Here is a 19,255-nt window from a genome sequence, read left to right as displayed (position 1 = left end):
AATGAATGGGCCAGAGGTAAGGTAAATGGGTCTTTGCATTATGCCGTTCTGGATCCCTGTGAGGAGGGATTTGTTCATCTTTTGCACATTTAATTAATAGTAAAACAAATCATAACGATACATTACAAACAAAATCAAAAGTTGCACTACAACATTGTCCACTGCCATAATACAGCAGAACAATTACTCCAATTCTCAATCTCCCATCACTGGCAAGGAATCAGTCTCTCTCTGTGTGTTCACTTTAATGATAAGTTTGAGAATTCACTTTCCCAAAGGGAGAAAAGCAACAGATGGCTCTTAAAAATAAAAAATAAAATTATGATTTCCAGGTTTATACATTTCAATAATTTTACAGTCATTGTAGATTCAGGTAGGTAGCCATATTGGTTTGACACAGTAGAAGCAGCTCGTCCCCAGAAGTGAGTGCCGCAGCATCCCCTCACAGGGTGCAGGACGGCACGGGCAGGATGCTGGAGCTGCCGCTATACTAATAGTTATTCAGCAAGGAGAACGCACCCAGTTGGTGGGGGCTGCTTGTGCCAGTCCTGAAGGTGAGGAAGGAGTGCTCGGTGGGTGGGTGGGTGGGAGGTATCAAGAAAAGCTGGCCTTGGGGGGGGGGGAGAGAAGCAGAGGGGCTCCTCAGAGAGAGAACTTTTGCCTTCCTCCCCCCCCTTGAACTCCCCCTTCATGCACCCCACACGCTCCTCCCTCCAATGGCAATGGGTAGATCACTGCCAGTTTTTTATACTCCGTAGTGGATTGCAGCCTGGTCTATTGCTTTCATTTTATGGATCAATGGTCTCGTTACATAGTAAGATTCATGTTAAATTGCTATTTTAGGGGTTGATTTCAATTGTCTGGAACGGATTAATCCATTTTGCAAAGCGCGCCTTAGTTTTGGAACGCTTTGGTTTTGGAACAGATATCCGAAACGGATTAAGTTTGAGAACCAAGGTACCACTGTATGTTTATTTGGCTTTAATTAGTTAATTTTTAAATTTTCCTATTACGGAACTATGGTTTGTTTTATATAGACTTGTTAGCTTTGTCATCCTTATCAAATCGTTCTGAAAGAGCTCTTAATATATTTCCTGGCATTTTTTGGTGTCTATCCCGAAGATTTTCAAGTGCAGTCTTGGTCTGTTGAAAAAACAAAAACAAAGGAATACATTATGTTATAGCTAAAGGAATAGCAAAAAGCATGTACCAGGCCTAAGAGGACCTATGCAAGTCCTACCAGGCATACTGCCTTGGCAGGTCCCTAAAGGGCATCCATAATGCCAAATGGCAATGACTGCATCCCAACAATGTGAAATAAAAGGAAGGAACCGCAGCACAACCAAGGAATCAAACCCCACACACACACCCGCAAAAATAAATTACTTCTCCGCCACTTCAAACAAGCAACCAAAAGCCGGAACTAGACGTGGGGAGGGTAGAGGGTGTAGCAAGAATGAAAGCAGAAAGTGCTTGGGGGAGACGAGGGCAACCAAGAATATTAAGGGTCTGGAAAGGAAACCTTATGAGGAACAGTGAAAGGAGGGGACTGAGAGCAGATATGATAGCCATTTTCAAATATCTTAAGGGCTGTCACATGGAAGATGGGGTAAACTTATTATCTCCTGCTCTGCAGCGTAGGACTCAAACCAATGCCTTATAATCATCATCATCATCATTTTTATTTATTTATACTCCAACCATCTGACAGGCTTTCCATAGCCACTCTTCAAGTTGCAAGAAAGGAGATTCCACCTCAACATCAGAAAGAGCTTTCTGACAGTGAGAGCTGTTTTGACAGTGCAACAGTCTCCCCTGAGAGGCTGTGAACTCTCCTTCCTTGAAGGTGTTTAAGCAAAGGCTGGATGGTCATCTCTCATGGGTGCTTTAGTTGATATTCCTTCATTGCAGGGAGTGGACTAGATGACCCTTGTGTTCCTTTCAACTCTAAGATTCTATGATTCTTTATCTAAAAATGTGTTGGGGATTCAAAGTTGGTAGTTCAGAGGGCATTTAATTAGTCTCAACAAGTTAAGCAGAGGAAAAGCTGAGTGATCAATATAATGCTCAAAAATGAGTCAGACTGACCCCTGACCAAAGGCCTGGTGGAATAGCTCCATCTTGCTGGCCCTGCAGAAAGATGTCAAATCCCACAGGGCCCTAGTCTTTTGTGAGAGAGTGTTCCACCAGCCAGGGCCACGGCCAAAAAGGCCCTGGCTCTGGTTGAGGTCAGTCTGATGACCCTGGGGCCCAGAATCTTTTGGATGTTGTTATTTGCAGACTGCAAGGTCCTCCGTGGGGCATATCAAGAGAGGCAGTCCCGTAGGTACGAGGTTAAGCAGAGGCTGGATGGCCATCCATCATGGATGCTCTAGTTGATAGTCCTTCATTGCAGAGGAGTAGGCTAGATGACCCTTGGGTCCCTTTCAACTCTAAGATTCTATGATTCTATATCTAAAAATGTGTTGGGGATTCAAAGTTGGTAGTTCAGAGGGCATTTAATTAGTCTCAACAAGTTAAGCAGAGGAAAAGCTGAGTGATCAATATAATGCTCAAAAATATATATAATAAAGCCTAGATCTGGGTCATACAGAATGAGAAGTAATTATGCAGAATACAATTTAGAACTGAGCGAGTGAAAGAACAATAGGAAAAGATTGTTCTGTTTTATATTTCCAAGTACTTACTTTTAGAGCCAGCTCTGTGGGAGTTATATTTGGATCATATGGGATGGGTTCTCCAATATATGTCCTCAATTTCACTGGAAACCCTCCATATGCGGGAAGGACTAACCATCGAGTTTTCTCATATACCCATCTTGTCAACCCTGTGTATGAAAGAGTAAAGATTCTGAAATAATGCGATCCCATATCAAATTTGAAATTAGTTGGCATTTTGAGAGTTCAACAATTGCAATCCATCCATCCCAGGGAGGAAGACTTAAATAATATGAGTGCTTGGGGAAAGAGATGCAACATATTCATGCAGCTCTTCTTAGCTCTTTGCAATCAGGGTCATAGGTTGTCCAATAGATTGCAGGATATGCTTTACATCTTGTTCAATTCCCATCCATGTTGGGATTCCTACCCCATTCATAGATTATAGCTTTGTTAAAATCGATTAGAAAAGTAAGCAAGGGGATGTTCATTCAGTACTGAGGCAGGCAGCACAGCTTTTGCAGATAAGTGTACATGAAATAAACTACTAGTAGGTAGGAAATAGATATTCATTTTTTAAATAAAAAATCATTGTATATTATTAAAATGTATATTGCCTGAAATTAGATATCTTTATCAACAACAGAACATAATAAATATAACTTACTTGTCTTTCCAAAGGTTCTGTATGCTTCAGAATCATTTTGTAAAAATATAGGGATAATGGGCTAGAATAAAATAGGAAATAAACAAGAACAGAAAGGTGAGAACTAGTTAATTACTTCACCCCAACCATTCCACCTTAATTTTTGTTAGACTAGAAGGAATGATTGATATCTGGCATTATAATGACAAGAAAGACGTGATTGGCTTCAGAATTCCTGACAGATCTATTCAAATATCGCAGATGAAGAAAATTCACAAGCTGTCCCTGAGATTTTGAGGAATGGAAGAGGAAAAAAAAACCTGTTTTTCTTATTCAACGTTATTGATTTCAGTAGCTTTTTAAAGCAGGGGTGGGGAAACCATGGCTCTCCAGATATATTTGCCATCCTCCGCTATGGATGATGCTAGATCAGGCTTCCCCAAACTAGGCCCTCCAGATGTTTTGAGACTACAATTCCCATCATCCCTGACCACTGGTCCTGCTAGTTAGGGATCATGAGAGTTGTAGGCAAAAAACATCTGGAGGGCCAAGTTTGAGGAAGCCTGTGCTAGATCAAGGATGTCAACACAGTACGTCATATCCAGGATAATATCCAGGATAATTGTGAGGTCAATGCAAATTGCCCAAAGATCACTCACCACTTTCGCCTCCAAAGCTAGCCGAGCGAAACCTGTGCGGTTACCCCACATTAAGCTGTAGTCAGTACTAAAGTTTGCTTCTCTAGCTCCACCAGGTGCAATGCCCAATAAATGCCCTTTCTTCAGAATTTCCACACATTCAGCTTTCTTGAAATCTTTCAAGCATAAGAAATCATAAAATAACTTCGCCCCTGAAAAAGTAAGCCCCAAATAGAAAAATGCATTTTATATAGCTCTTATTTAAGAAATATGTGGATACTATACAAGTGTCGTTATTCCAAAGATATTGCTCTATTACAGATAACTAGGATTTCATGGAAGGAGGACTTTATGCTAGTTCCTCTTTTGTTCACATGTTCTGGAATGTAGATAATTATACAAGAAAGCCTGGAAACACAGGAATTGCCTTGCAATTACTGGGGTAAATAATGTCATTCTCATTTATGTTTTGAGGTCAGATAACATTTACCTGCAATCTGTAATCAAGGGTGGAAACACCCAAGTCTACATGATTTATTGGAAACATAGCCTGATTCAAATAAGATGCCTGAAACATTATTGGGAGAAGATATTGACCAAGCATGCACACTTTCCCACTTCTTTTAAAAATTCTAGATTGACACAGCCCATTTGGATTCTCTACTTCCAGGATCTGAATGTACAATAGGTATCTGAATGGACTTCAGAACATTATTGAATACATTTCCTCAGAACTTCAAAGCAACCAACAATATGGATTAGTACCCCATGACATAGTGCTACCCCCTGGAATCGGTCCTAAAGATAGGATTGGAACCACTGTAATACTGTAATTACAGTGGGGTCCATCCTTCAGAGAAAGCCGGCAATGTTTTCTTTGGCAGTCTGCAATGAGCTCTATTTGAGCTCTTTTTTGTTCTTAGGAGGAGGTGAACTACCTGGCGTTGATTTCCTCCAGTGGCTGTTAGTTCAGGCAGGAAACATAATTCAAAAGATAGTGGAGTAAATCACTATGGTGATATTTAGTGAGGGGCACTCTTTGATCACCTTACAATGTCTGGTTGGGTCATTGGGGATGGCATTTCTGCTATGCATGTACATTGGGATGAACACTGAGCTGGTTGGGGCACTTTGTTGTCATCAAGTCATGTGCCCAAGATTCTAGGAACAAGGAGGACATATTCCTTCCAGTTCTTTACTCTGAGGCAATGCTGCCTGTAAACATGGCCAAGAAAGTGGAGTGACCTGTTTCCTCCGGCCTAACAGCATTTTGATTTGGCTAGTTCAATTTAATTTACAGATCCTTTAGGTAAAGGTAAAGGGCCCCCTGACCATCAGGTCCAGTCGTGTCCGACTCTGGGGTTGCGGCGCTCATCTCGATCTATAGGCCGAGGGAGCCAGGGTTTGTCCGCAGACAGCTTCCGGGTCATGTGGCCAGCATGACAAAGCTGCTTCTGGCGAACCAGAGCAGCGCACGGAAACGCCGTTTACCTTCCCGCCGGAGTGGTCCCTATTTATCTACTTGCACTTTGATGTGATTTCGAACTGCTTGGTGGGCAGGAGCTGGGACCGAACAACGGGAGCTCACCCTGTTGCAGGGATTCGAACCGCCGACCTTCTGATCAGCAAGCCCTAGACTCTGTAGTTTAACCCACAGAGACACCTGGGTCCCTTGTTACAGATCCTTTAGGCTGCTATATTTAAAAAAACATAACATTTTGTCCACAATATTTCATTTCATTTCCATTTCAATACTATGCCCTGAGTCATCCTTAAGATGTAGTTCCTGTCGAGAAACATCCTGGGATCTTCGAATGAAGGACAGTAAACAAATTTAAGAAAGAAAGAAATGAATTGGAAATAATTATTCACCCTGCATTCATTCTCTCTTACTTGCAGGGACTTGGTGAGAAAGAAACTCTCCACTAATTTACTGTTTCACCAGTTGCTGCTATTTTATTTACCTGTAGTTTTTTGCCTGATACACTCTTTTGTAATCTACAGCATTGTTTTATATTTAATAGCATTGTTTCATGTCATATTTGGCACATGTTTTATGTAAAAAAGCACAATTTTAATATAAATAATTTACCTGGAAGTTTATACAGGGATTCTCTACTTCCAAGATCTGAATGTACAATGGGTATCTGAATGGACTTCAGAACATTATTGAATACATTTCCTCAGAACTTCAAAGCAACCAACAATATGGATTAGTACCCCATGACATAGTGCTATCCCCTGGAATCGGTCCTAAAGATAGGATTGGAACCACTGTAATACTGTAATTACAGTGGGGTCCATCCTTCAGAGAAAGCCTGCAATGTTTTCTTTGGCGGTCTGCAATGAGCTCTATTTGAGCTCTTTTTTGTTCTTAGGAGGAGGTGAACTACCTGGCGTTGATTTCCTCCAGTGGCTGTTAGTTCAGGCAGGAAACATAATTCAAAAGATAGTGGAGTAAATCACTATGGTGGTATTTAGTGAGGGGCACTCTTTGATCACCTTACATTGTCTGGTTGGGTCATTGGGGATGGCATTTGGGCTTTGCATGCATGTTGGGCTGAACACTGTGTTGGTTGGGCCACTGTGTGCTCATCAAGTCACGTACCCAGGATTGTAAGAACAAGGAGGACATATTCCTTCCAGTTCTTTACTCTGAGGCAATGCTGCCTGTAAACATGGCCAAGAAAGTGGAGTGACCTGTTTCCTCCGGCCTAACAGCATTTTGATTTGGCTAGTTCAATTTAATTTACAGATCCTTTAGGCTGCTATATTTAAAAAACATAACCTTTTGTCCACAATATTTCATTTCAGTTTCATTTCAATACTATGCCCTGAGTCATCCTTAAGATGTAGTTTCTGTCGAGAAACATCCTGGGATCTTCGAATGAAGGACAGTAAACAAATTTAAGAAAGAAAAAAATGAATTGGAAATAATTATTCATCCTGCATTCATTCTCTCTTACTTGCAGGGACTTGGTGAGAAAGAAACTCTCCACTAATTTACTGTTTCACCAGTTGCTGCTATTTTATTTACCTGTAGTTTTTTGCCTGATACACTGTTTTGTAATCTACAGCATTGTTTTATATTTAATAGCAATGTTTCATGTCATATTTGGCACATGTTTTATGTAAAAAAGCACAATTTTAATATAAATAATTTACCTGGAAGATTATACAGGGTATGGTCAATTACTGAATGGCACAGTCTCCCTTGCTCTTTATAAACTTTTGCCACAAAAGAGGAATAGCCGACAAGGAAAAGTGAGTGATAAAAAATAACAATCCCTGGTCCTTTAGGGAGATGTTCCATGCCAATAAGTTCATAACCTGAAAATAATACAAATGGCAACAAATAAATATTATGTTGTTGAAAGGTAAATAAAATATCACAAGTTTTTTATTGGACGAAAACAGTGTATTTCAGAAGAAAAAATGAAATTTAAAATCAAGCAAAAAGCTCTGCTATGTATTCCAGCATTCTGGATGCCATGAGAGCATCCAAGAGGAACAGGACTTTCTCTGTGGTGGTCGCAAAACTAATAGGGCTGGGTGGGGGGTGCTTCTCTCCTGGAATATTCCTTCCCTGTTTCCTTTTAGACACAGATGGAAACATTTTTGCCCAGTCTTTGAGTTATTTTGCTCTGTTAATGTGTTTTTATGTGTTTTTGACCCTTTGAGATGGTTTAATTTTTATTTATTTGAAGGGCAGCATTACCCTTCTGTACAGAGCGCTACATTGGGAAAAAGCTACCGGTATCTTGGGCCAGAAGCACATTTCTTTCCCATCCCTAAGAGCACCAACCAGACAGCTGTTTTCCAGACAGATGCACCATTAACCATGCCATAAATAGATACAGGGTTTTATCACTGAGGCCCAGGCTTGGTTTTAGTAGTGTATTTCTGATTTTTGCTTCAACTCCTAAAGCAACATCAACATACCCTCCAACATTTCTCAAATGAAAATAAGCACATCAATAAATAATAATAATAAAGATTTCTTCTAAAGGTTGTATAGTGACTTAATTCCTTCGCTCATGTGTTGCATACCTCCCTATCCTCCGACATTTCTCCGATGAAAAAAGGAACATCCTAAGGAAAAGCAGGCCATTCCAGGATTAAATCAGAAACCCTACCAGGGCAGCGTTTGTAAATCCAGGACTGTCCCTGGAAAACAGGAATACTTGGAGGGTTTTTAGCAGTCTTCTGAGAGGAATTGAGAATATAAGAAGAATCCTGTTGATGAGGCCAAAGGCCTCTCTAGCCCACCGTCCTGTTTCCCGCAGTGTCCATCTAAAGTAGTAGCCATCACCACATCTTGTGCTGGCAAATTCCATAGTTTATGTTTCAGAGCTACCTTGTGGTTTATCATGCTCAGGAAAATTGCATGCTCAGTGTCTCACTATACAATGTTATATTAATCACATTGGCTGTGTACCCACTACACATTTAAAGACAATCCCCATCTCTTGCCACAATCCATGAAGCTATTTTTAAATAATAATAATAATAATAATAATTAATAATAATAATTTGCTAATTGTAGCTCTGTGAGGTGTAAGCAACATTCTCCAGGTTTTGGGGGGTTAAATGTGATTTGAATGTATGGTGTTTATGCAGCCACCAACTGACCCTTTCTTCTGTAATATGTCTTGATTTTGTACGTCAAAAACACGTGGGTTCAGAGCTACATTCCTGATGCACTTTGGCAACTATTGTTCCAGTGTTTCAAATCTGAAATTCTGATGCTCAGTCCTATGAAAGTATAGGAGCTAATAAGACTGAATTATTGGTATAAAAGAAACGTTTACTCACCATGCCATATCTTTCCGTATATAGCGAAACCTTGAGCTATAACTTGCCTTGGCTTGTCCCAAAATTTGCTATACACATCATTTTCTTGGTGGTTATTCACCTTCTTGTAAATATATAACATAAATGAGACAGCACACCAAGATATATATGCAAATAACCAGTAAGAATAAAGCAAAACCGGAATCATAAATAACCACAGAGGGTGAACTACAGAGTTCAGGTATTCTTCCAACTCAGTAACACTAATCAAGTTTTCCAAAATTTGAATAAACCAGCTCATTGTTTCCTGATCTGGAGCACAAAGTGTATGCCAATGAAATAAATCAAGTGAAATTGGCCTCAGTTGTGATGGTATCTTCCCCCCACTGTTTACCTGTAAAGCAGAAAATGCAGTGTATCAGTTTGAGCTGCCACCCCAGAGCATTCATGATTACATGAAATCTCATGCTTTTTGATATTTTCCTAGTTTTCCCCACTGTAACTAGGCAAGCAAGCATATTTTTTCCCCAACATTCATCATGGAGATGTACAAAATTAGTAATGTATGATCATCATATTTTTTGTTTTAAAGCAAGCTGGTTTCATTTCATGGCTGAAGCGTGTAAAGAGAGTGGAAAAGGAGTTACTTCTCCATGCAGGGGCGGCTCTAGGGGTAGGCTGGGTGGCGCGGGGTGCCAGGGCGCCGGGTTGGCAGGAGGGCGCTGCGCGGCGAAGCCGCACAGAAACCACCAGGCACAGGAAGAAACGGGGCAGGGCGGGGGCGCCGGAGCGATCTGCACACCACGGTACCCGGGCGCCCGACCTGCTTAAGACGGCCCTGTCTCCATGAGTCAGCAGAAATGTCAGTTGCAGGACTTTGTTAGCCTCTGGACTTTGCACTTGCTGTGTGGAGTTTGCCTCAGCAATTACTTTATAAGCTGAAACACACTTTTGTCTTCAGAGAGTGAAGACGTCTTGTAACAACTGCAAAGAATGTGTGTATATAGTGTGTGTCTTTTTGCCCCCCAAGTAAAAGCTCTCTCTGCTACATAGTTGTTTCCTATACTGAGCCTAACTGCTTGACTGAACTTCTGTGGCGCAAACAGGGTGGGGAGAACGGTGAACTGAAGGATGGAAGCATTTTGGGATACACTGCAAAGTGCCTCTTTCTGGGGATGTGATGTGGGATTGCAGCTCTGCTGCCAGGTAATAGCAGATGCTGAAGGCCAAACCCTGTTATCACTGCCTCTAGTACATAGCTGAATTGCATATTTCTGATTCTACATATTTTCACTATGTCTTTCAATTAAATAGTATCAGAAAATGGACCCAAAAAATGTGGGTGGTTTTTTGGGGGGGAGCAGGGGGACTTGAAATCACAGCTGTTCTGATTCCAATAAGACATTTGTGCCGATTATAGCCATATGATACGGAATACTGTAAATAAATTTCTGCTTCTCAGAGTTGTAATATCTAAAAAAGCTGTAAGTGATTAATTTCCTCTTCCCACGTAACTATGAAAAGATAAGTTTCACTGCTGGGGTTAATCTTAGATATCTCACTGCTTCCACTGAGATTTTGCTGAGTCTCACATCAGACTGGATCGTTTCCATACACCATTGCCAGGAATGAGGAAGACCTCATCAGTGGTATTAAATGAATGATAAATTGCAGATGGGGTACTGTTGTTTTGACTAAAACAAAGTGTTTTTATCTTGTGTATGTTTGAGGCTACATCCAATGTTCTCCCACTGCTTGTTTGGAGAGCAGTGTACATATGGCATTAACCACCAGCCATATCTATCCTGTTCTGTCTTCTGAAATACTGTTGATGAGTTTTCCCCTAAACCAGCTTCAACCCTGGTTGAGATTTTCATACAACTCCTAAAATGTGACTTCCTGAAATCCCCTAGTGAGGCCAGGAAAACTTGGTGAATCTCCAGCAGTGCCTTACACAAGCTCCCCTTTGGGGAAGTGTGAGCCCTGAAGAGTCTGGGGAGTCACACTTTGGATAATCAGCCATGGCACTAGAGCAGGCACCCCCAGACTACAGCCTGGCCGCCGGATGCGGCCCAAAGGACCGATTTATCTGGCCTGCGTCAACCCCTGCCGCCCACTGCCGCCACCCGCCCACTTCCAGGTTGCAAGAGCACCGAAAATAGCTTGCGCACATGTTAAAACGTCATTTCTGCTGCACTTCCGGGTCGGTAAGTTTGGGGACCCCTGCACTAGACTAGAGAGAAAGAGATCAACTCATTGGCACACAGCCTCAAAGACCCTCAATGGAGCGACAAAACTAAATCCAAATAAGAAGAGGCAATTCAAAGAATTAAGTAGGAAATCTTTGGAAAAGAGTCTGGGAGTGAAAAAGGGAGCCCACTCCAGACCTGGTAAGAAGCGTGTGGGAAAAAATAGAACGGAAATAAATAGGTACAATTAAAGACCTGCTGAGAGATTATGGAAGAAAAGGCAGGTTTAAACAACTCAAATTACAACTGTGGAATTTAAACAATGATACTCCCCTTCTAGTATTTGAAACTCAACATCCAAATGAAAGATAACAGTGGATCTAAACGGACTGTCTAAGTATACAAATTGGAAACCAGCTAAACAAGAAGGGGGGAAAGAAATAGCAACCCCGTCAAACAGGTGTGGATAGGAGGACAAAGAAAACAAGGTTTTTAGACAGGATGAGGAAGGGGAGACAGTAAATATCCCCAGATGTTTACCAAAGTGAGTTGCTAAGATTTTAGTATGTCTCGAGTAAAGAAAGCAGAGTTGAAGTAGATAGAGTATTTAATTGATAACAAATTGGATGATTTAAAAAATGTGGATTACACGGAGTAGTAAAAAAGCAAAGGAACCAGGAAAAGTGTGGAAGGGAAGTCATATGTTATATGTATACATGCTGTATTTGGTACACAGTTGTAAGTGGGATGGGGAAGGAAAGGTAGAGGGGTTAAATATGCTCTCTGTTCCTGTTTTTGAAAATGCAATTTAAAAAAAGATTCTCATACATGGTTTTTATGCCTGCAAGCACACACACACAGAGAGAGGGAGATTCTATCACAGACACTGACAAATAACACAAGTACTAGCACATTTCCAAAACTAAGCAGGGATCGTTTGCTGAGACAACACTTGGGACCCCTTCCAACTCTACACTTTATGATTCTATGAACAAAAGTCTTTACTTACATTCCTGGTAAGCCTGAACTGCCTTTAATTCAGTCACCTCTCTGTGGAAGCACCTGAAATCCTGCCTGGTGCACTTTTATGAAGGCTAATTTCTAGGCGTATTGAAACATGTCTCTTTATGTGGTGGAAGACACTAAGCATTGTGAAAGAGGGTTAGGGTGCCCTGAAGTTGTGGCCAATTGTAATCAAACATGAAATATAGAATCACACCTGCAATAGCATTCAGGTCACACAATAACATATTGGGTTACAGATTAGGTACATTAGGTACCAGTTGTACCTAAGAAAATAAGGAGCTTTTATATATATATACTTCCACCGCTGCAGGAATCTTAGTGGTGGAAGAAACTAAGCATTGTGAAAGAGGGTTAGGGTGCCTTGAAGTTGTGGCCAATTTTAATCAAACATGAAAGATGGAGTCAAATATGGATTACAGATTAAAGATAGGAATTGTGACAAGTGTCACAATTGATGCTACATTTGATAGTAGCTTATCTCCAAGCCAGGTACAATATGTATGTTGTGTAGTACATAAACTTAATAACATATTCTGTTGCAATACTGAATCCTAGTACGTAAGTAAAAGCTCTTCCATTGGCACTTGACTCTTTAATTCTACAGCAAATGAGGATTTCATTAACACCTACTGGGTTTGAATATTGAATCTCAAATAATCATCCTCAATAATCAATTCTCCTCCAGTAATCCTGACCAGTCGCTTGTGCTCCAAGCATTTTATGAGATCTCTAATACCCTCTGTTTCATCACTGAAATTAAATTCTGCCGTGCTGATTTTACTGCAGGCAGATGGTTGAAAAGCTTCTTCACTAGTTGCTCCTGCAATATGCATTGCTTGCTCAGGAGCAAAAAAGTTCCAGGTTGACCTGCTTTGACATCTGTGACAAATTGAAGCACTTTTAAAATGTTTATTTCTGCCCGGCTGGCAAAGAGTTAACCTACCTCCAGCCTGACTGGCATAGAACTCTGATGGGGGCGGGACTGTGCCCGGTTTGAAAGGAGGGAGTGTCGGTTTGGTCAGTGAGGAGGGAGAGGGAGGAAGGTGTGGTGTGGTGTTTTGTGGTGGCTTGTATGAAGACAGTGAAGAGTCTAGAAAATCTTAAAGTTAAATGTTTGACTGAGTTTATTTTGTACAACTGGAACAAAGCTAATTAATAAATGACACGTTAAAGAAACCCTTATGTTTTTAACCCAATAAAACTTCATCTCTGTTTTGCCAAAAAGGTCCGTCTGTATTTTTCCAGCGAGGTACCAGGACTCACAGCCGTGGTGACTCAAGAGAGGGCAAAACTCACCTCAGGCAGGGAGGTGGCGGTTTGTGTCCTTAAGTTACACGGAGGAGGCTTAGAAGGGTAACCTGAGGTGCCAAGGAGTTGCCAGAGTGCATAGGGCAAACTTCTACAGTGGGGAATCCAACTGAGGGAGACCCTTTACTGGAGGCAAGAGGTTATTCTGTGGGACAGCCTAGAGTTCCTTAAGGTACCAGGTCACGCAAGCTGGAAGGTTCTCCTTACTAAGAAACCCATTAGTAAAAGGGGTTTATTTTTGAGGCGGCAGGAGAAGAGGGTGGGTGTTTTCCCCTCAGGATTCCTGTGTCGCAGTGATAGTAAGAGAGAGTGGGACCCTGGTCGTCACAACATCAAAGGGTCTCTGGTATTCAGTGCATGTTCAGTATTGTCAGGTGGAGGCGAAGGAAGTCCAGCATGCATTTGTCAGTTAAGTCAGAGCAATGTTTGCATACACATATGGTGGTCTGTTTTACTCTCTTTTCGCAGAAGAGAGGTATTCCTTATAACAGAGGAGCAGTATTTTCTTGCGTTAAGCGAGATTTGTCAACGGGGGAGAAATAATTTGATAGCTTGCCTTGTTTAATTTGTTTGACATGATTCTAACTTTCTCTTTTGCAATCTTCTAATGACCCTTATTGTTCACTCCCCCTCCCTTACAATCCTTTATCACCAGCTTCTCAAGATTTCTGAGCATCAATAAAGCATCTGACCTTCCTTATCCGCAAAAATGTTGTGTCGTGCAGTACTTTGTCTGCGATTCAGTCACAAACACATTAAAAACAAATATCTCTGGGAATTGTAGCTTTGTGAGGAGAATAGGGGGTCTCCTAACAATTCTCAGCACCCTTATACTACAGCTCCCAGGATTCTCTGGAAGAAGCAATGGCAGCTTAAAGTAATATTGTACTGTTGGAAATATATGGCATCCTGGCTTATGAAGGCTAGCAGGGAAGGGGTGAATGAATGGGCCAGAGGTAAGGTAAATGGGTCTTTGCATTATGCAGTCCTGGATCCTACCCTTAAAGAGCAGTGGTGTGTTAATAATAATAATAATAATAATAATAATAATAATAATAATAATAATACCCCATCCATCTGACTGGGTTTCCCCAGCCACTCTGGGACACTTCCAACAAAATATTAAAGTACAATAGTCTGTCAAAGCTTTCCTAAACAGGGCTACTTTCAGATGTCTTCTTAAAGGCTGGTAGTTGTTTTTCTCTTTGACATCTGGTGGGAGGGCGTTCCACAGGGCAGGTGCCACTACTGAGAAGGCCCTGTGCCTGGTTCCCTGTAACGTGGCTTCTCACAGCAAGGGAACTGCCAGAAGGCCCTCGGCACGGGACCTCAGTGTCTGGGCAAAACAATTGGGGTGGAGACGATCCTTCAGGTATACTGGACTGAGGCCGTTTAGGGCTTTAAAGGTCAGCACCAACACTTTGTTGTTGTTTTTTATTAATTTCATAAACATCTATTAGAAACAAAACACTACACCCAGAATAAACAAATACAAAACAGAACATAGAAGAAATATACAAGAAAAAACAAAAACAAATAAACAACAACAACAAAAGTACCAAATTTCATAAACTTAACCTCTTTTCTAATCATTTTAGGGTGACACCCTCAAACCACCCATACTGCGATTCACTGCCAATCCTCTTTAGCAATTTCTATTTCTTAATCTTTTGTCATATTTTCTATCTATACTTATTTTTAATTCTAAACAATTATCTATCATTTTTTTCATATTTTCCTTAATCCTAAAACAAATTCCTAAACCACAACATTATATGTATTTCGAGATCCATTTCATACTAATTAATATTACAATACTTCTTCAAATAAACTTTAAAACTCTTCCAATCTTCTTCCACCAATTTTTCTGCCTGGTCGCGAAGCCTCCCGGTCAGTTCAGCTAATTCCATATATTCCATCATTTTCAACTGCCATTCTTTCACCGTTGGTATTTCTTGTGTCTTCCAATTCTTTGCTATCAAAATTCTTGCTGCTGTTGTGGCATCAAAAAGAATATATCATATTTTTGGGGTATTTCTTTCCCGACTACTCCCAATAAAAAGGCCTCTGGTTTCTTAATAAAGGTGTTTTTAAACACTTTCTTTAATTCATCATAAATCTTTTCCCAGAAGTCTTTTATTTTGGGGCAAGTCCACCACATGTGGTAAAAGGTTCCTTCCACTGCTTTGCATCTCCAACATTTATTATCATGTGTATGATAAATTTTTGCTAATTTAATTGGGGTTAAATACCACCTATACATCATTTTAATCACATTTTCTTTCAACACATTGCATGCAGTGAACCTAATAGATTTTTTTCCACAACCTTTCCCATTCATTCATCATTATATTATGCCCCACATCTTTAGCCCATTCAATCATTACCGATTTCGTTTGTTCATCTTTTGTATGCCATTCCAGCAATAGATTATACATCTTGGAAAGGTTCTTTGATTTTGTATCCAGCAGCAACATTTCCAATTTGGACTCTTCCATTTGGAAACCTAATTTTTTTATCATTTTTGAACACCTCATTAATTTGATGATATTGGAGCCAATCACTAACATCATCTTTCATCTGTTCATATGTTTTTATTTTAAATTGGCTTCCTTCTTGTATCAAAATATCTTTATATTTTGGCCACCTGGCTTCCATATTTAACCTTTTGTGTGCCTTGGCCTCTAACAGTGAAATCCACCTGGGTGTTTTACTTTCTTACAAATCTTTATATCTTGTCCAAACTTTGAACAAGGATTTTCTAATTATATGATTTTAAAAACCTTTATGAACCTTTATCTTATCATACCATACATATGCATGCCATCCAAAAGCATTATCAAATCCTTCCAAGTCTAATACATCCGTATTTTCCAACAAAAACCATTCTCTCAACCAACAAAAGGCAGCAGCTTCAAATTAAAGTTTCAAATTCAGCAGGTCAGCACTAACACTTTGAATTGTGCTTGGAAATGTACTGGGAGGCAATGTAGGTCTTTCAAGACTGGTGTTATGTGGTCTCGGAGGCCACTCCCAGCCACCAGTCTAGCTGCCGCATTCTGGATTAGTTGTAGTTTCCTGGTCATCTTCAAAGGTAGCCCCACATAGAGAGCATTGCAGTAGTCCAAGCGAGAGATAACTAAAGCATGCACCACTGGTGAGACAGTCCGTGCAGTGGTGGAGAGCAGGCGTGCTGCCCCCAGGGATGTGGCATGCGTTCTGGGGGTGGGGCAATCGTTTTGGGGGCAGGGCGCTCTGCACACAGGGGCATGGTACGCATTTTGGGGGTGTGGCGCTTCATGTGCAGGGGTGGGGCACGTGTTTTGGGGTGGGGCACGTCGCCTGCGGGGGTGGGGTGCCCAGCACGGGTGGGGGGCAGCCGCGATAGCACCCCTGGGATCGCACTGCCCAGGGCGGCACGCCCTCACCACCCCCATCTTCCTATGCTACTGAGTCCATGGGCAGATAGGATCTCAGTCTGCATATCATATGCAGCTGGTAAACAGCTGCCCTGGACACAGAATTGACCTGCTCCTCTGTCATGAAGTGGCAAAACTTTGGTTCTTGTTGCAAGGCAAGCTGGGAACCATCACAAGGAACTTTGGGGAAGCTGTGGTGGGAATTTGCCCTTTTTACCTTAAGGAAACTGGTATGAGAACGGAATTCACACTCCCTTGTCCTCCCTTTGATGTAACTGTTAATTGCGCATTGCTGCAGCTGAGAAACAGCTTGTTTATAGTAAAAAGTGCCTTGATAAGAAGACCATTGCCTTCACATGCGGAAGACAAGAGCTGGAGGTCATTTGTAATGTAAATCACCTGGAGGCCTGGAGATTATCTCTTTTGAGTGACATCTCTAAGGGTCAGCTTACATCTGATGGGTTAATTTGAACACAAGTTAATTGTTGATTGGTTGTGTGCCTTTGTCCCCTCGTGGGTTTACTTTCACATCCTCAGGGGGAGTTAATGGATAAAAGGGAAAAGCTATTTTGTTCGCAGCTGGCTGGCTCTGGCTGGCTCTGGCAGGTTGCCCCCTGCCTTGCCTTGCCATGTCTTCCTGCTGACCGTCTGAAGGCGAAAAGGCTTGCTACAATGGGGATCTTTGCCTGTGGCTGCGTCCTGCTGATGGAAACTACGTAGACGAGTTAATTTTCTATTCTGGTGAGATCAACTGTTAAGTCAGCAAGGTTTTGTTGTTTTACTTTTGTAACCTTTCTTGCTGTGAGAACTGTTTTATGTTTTATGCTTATGCTTAAGCCTATGTTTGCTTGTTTAAACCTTTTACTTTAATAAATAGTTAAATGCATTTTGCGTTTGGTTTTCCTTGTCTCTGACGCCAGAGCAAAATCCAAGTCTGACCACTAGACCACCCTGCCGGGTTGAAGTATAGTATTGGCGGGTTGCCTCGGAGAAGGAACCTTGGTGGCAGCGAAGTTACCCACAGAATGGAGCAGTTCCTCCTGTGTAAAGCCCTAGCCACGCACTGCTTGTTCTTGCCGGATCCCAGCTTGCCCTCGGAGAAGGGACTGGGGGCTAGGTCCGTGACTGAGTGGTGGCTTGGGGAGATGGCACATCATGACAGTCTCCATGGACAGGTGTGAGTCCAAAATGACTACCAGGTAGCGCACCTGGTCCTCAGGGGCACAGTTACACCATTCAGGACCAGGGAGTCCTCCACACCTGCCCGCCTCCTGTCCCAAGGCAGTTTCAGTCCCATGATGAGGTCTGAATCCTGACTGGAAGGGTTCTAAATGGTCTGCGTCTTCCGGGCATGCCTGGAGTTGTTCAACCACCTTGCCCAAGAATGGAAGATTTGAGACTGGGCGATAGTTGGCCATATTGGCTGCATCTAATGATGGTTTTTAAAGAAGCGGTTTGATAACCGCCTTTTTCAGCGGGTCTGGGAAGGCTCCCTCACAGAGAGAAGCATCCAGCACTCCGTGAAGCCGATCACCCAGCCCTTCCTGGCTAGCTTTTATAAGCCAGGATGGTCAAGGGTCAAGGAGACAGGTGGTTGGTGTCACTCGTCCAAGCAGCCTGTCCACATGATCGGAGGTAACAGATTGGAATTGATACCACATAACTTGACTAGACAGGACTCTAGCACTCTCCCGTTTCCCGCCCAAGCCCTCCTCCCACGGTGGAGTCGATCTCTTCCCGAATCGGATCGATTTTGCAACAAACTTTGCAAAAACATTGCAGGAGATCATGTGGCCTGTACTGGGCCCCGATGGAGCAGGTGGTTCCGCAAAATTGTGAACCACCTGAAAGACTCTCCTGCTGCTGTTTTCTGCAGATGCAATAGAGGCAGTGAAGAAAGTCTTCTTCGCCATCGCTATCGCTACTTGCTAGGCTCTACATTGAGCTCTAACCTGTGTCTGGTCAGATTCAGAATGTGTTATCCACCACCAGCGCTCTAGTCATCTCAGTGATTCTTCATTGCCCTCAGATCCGTGATTCCAGTATCCATGGAAAACCATATGTGAAATAATCCTTGCAACCAGTGTAGTGCATTGATTTAGAGGACAATCTGGATGTGAGAAGCCTAGTTGTATAAGAAGAGCTCTGCTGGATCAAACCAAAGGCCAGTCTGGTCCAATATCCTGTATCCCATACTAACCAATCAGATGCCTCTGGGGAGTCCATGAGTAAGATAGTTGTTGTTTCTGAGCAACTGGGACACAGGCATGGTTTTTCTGATCTTGTAGGTACCATAGCCATCATGATAAGTAGCCATCAATACATCCCATGAATTGATCTAAAACCCCTTTAAAGGTAAAGGGACCCCTGACCATTAGGTCCAGTCGTGACCGACTCTGGGGTTGTGGCGCTCATCTCGCGTTATTGGCTGAGAGAGCCAGCGTACAGCTTCCAGGTCATGTGGCCAGCATGACAAAGCTGCTTCTGGCGAACCAGAGCAGCACACGGAAACGCCATTTACCTTCCCACCAGAGCTATATGTCTACTTGCACTTTGACGTGCTTTCGAACTGCTAGAT

At 42.0% G+C, this 19,255-nt stretch overlaps 1 protein-coding gene across 1 annotated transcript in view; it reads right to left on the bottom strand.

Annotated features, from left to right (window-relative positions):
* Positions 1-966: 966 nt before the first annotated feature.
* The window catches only part of LOC118078338 (monoacylglycerol/Diacylglycerol O-acyltransferase-like), a 36,271-nt gene continuing 17,982 nt past the window's right edge, over positions 967-19,255 (bottom strand). The window contains exons 2-7 of the mRNA XM_060278195.1: positions 8,757-9,129; positions 7,107-7,271; positions 3,963-4,183; positions 3,325-3,385; positions 2,688-2,827; positions 967-1,143 (exon numbers count right to left, since the gene is read on the bottom strand). Coding sequence (XP_060134178.1) covers positions 1,030-1,143; positions 2,688-2,827; positions 3,325-3,385; positions 3,963-4,183; positions 7,107-7,271; positions 8,757-9,036 — 981 coding nt within the window. The 5' untranslated portion in view covers positions 9,037-9,129 and the 3' untranslated portion in view covers positions 967-1,029. The remainder of the gene's footprint in view (positions 1,144-2,687; positions 2,828-3,324; positions 3,386-3,962; positions 4,184-7,106; positions 7,272-8,756; positions 9,130-19,255) is intronic.

The sequence above is a fragment of the Zootoca vivipara genome, chromosome 8 (genome assembly GCF_963506605.1).
Source record: "Zootoca vivipara chromosome 8, rZooViv1.1, whole genome shotgun sequence".
Taxonomy (NCBI): domain Eukaryota; kingdom Metazoa; phylum Chordata; class Lepidosauria; order Squamata; family Lacertidae; genus Zootoca; species Zootoca vivipara.
Note: the sequence above shows the minus strand (reverse complement) of the source record. Positions and strands in the feature narration are given on the sequence as shown.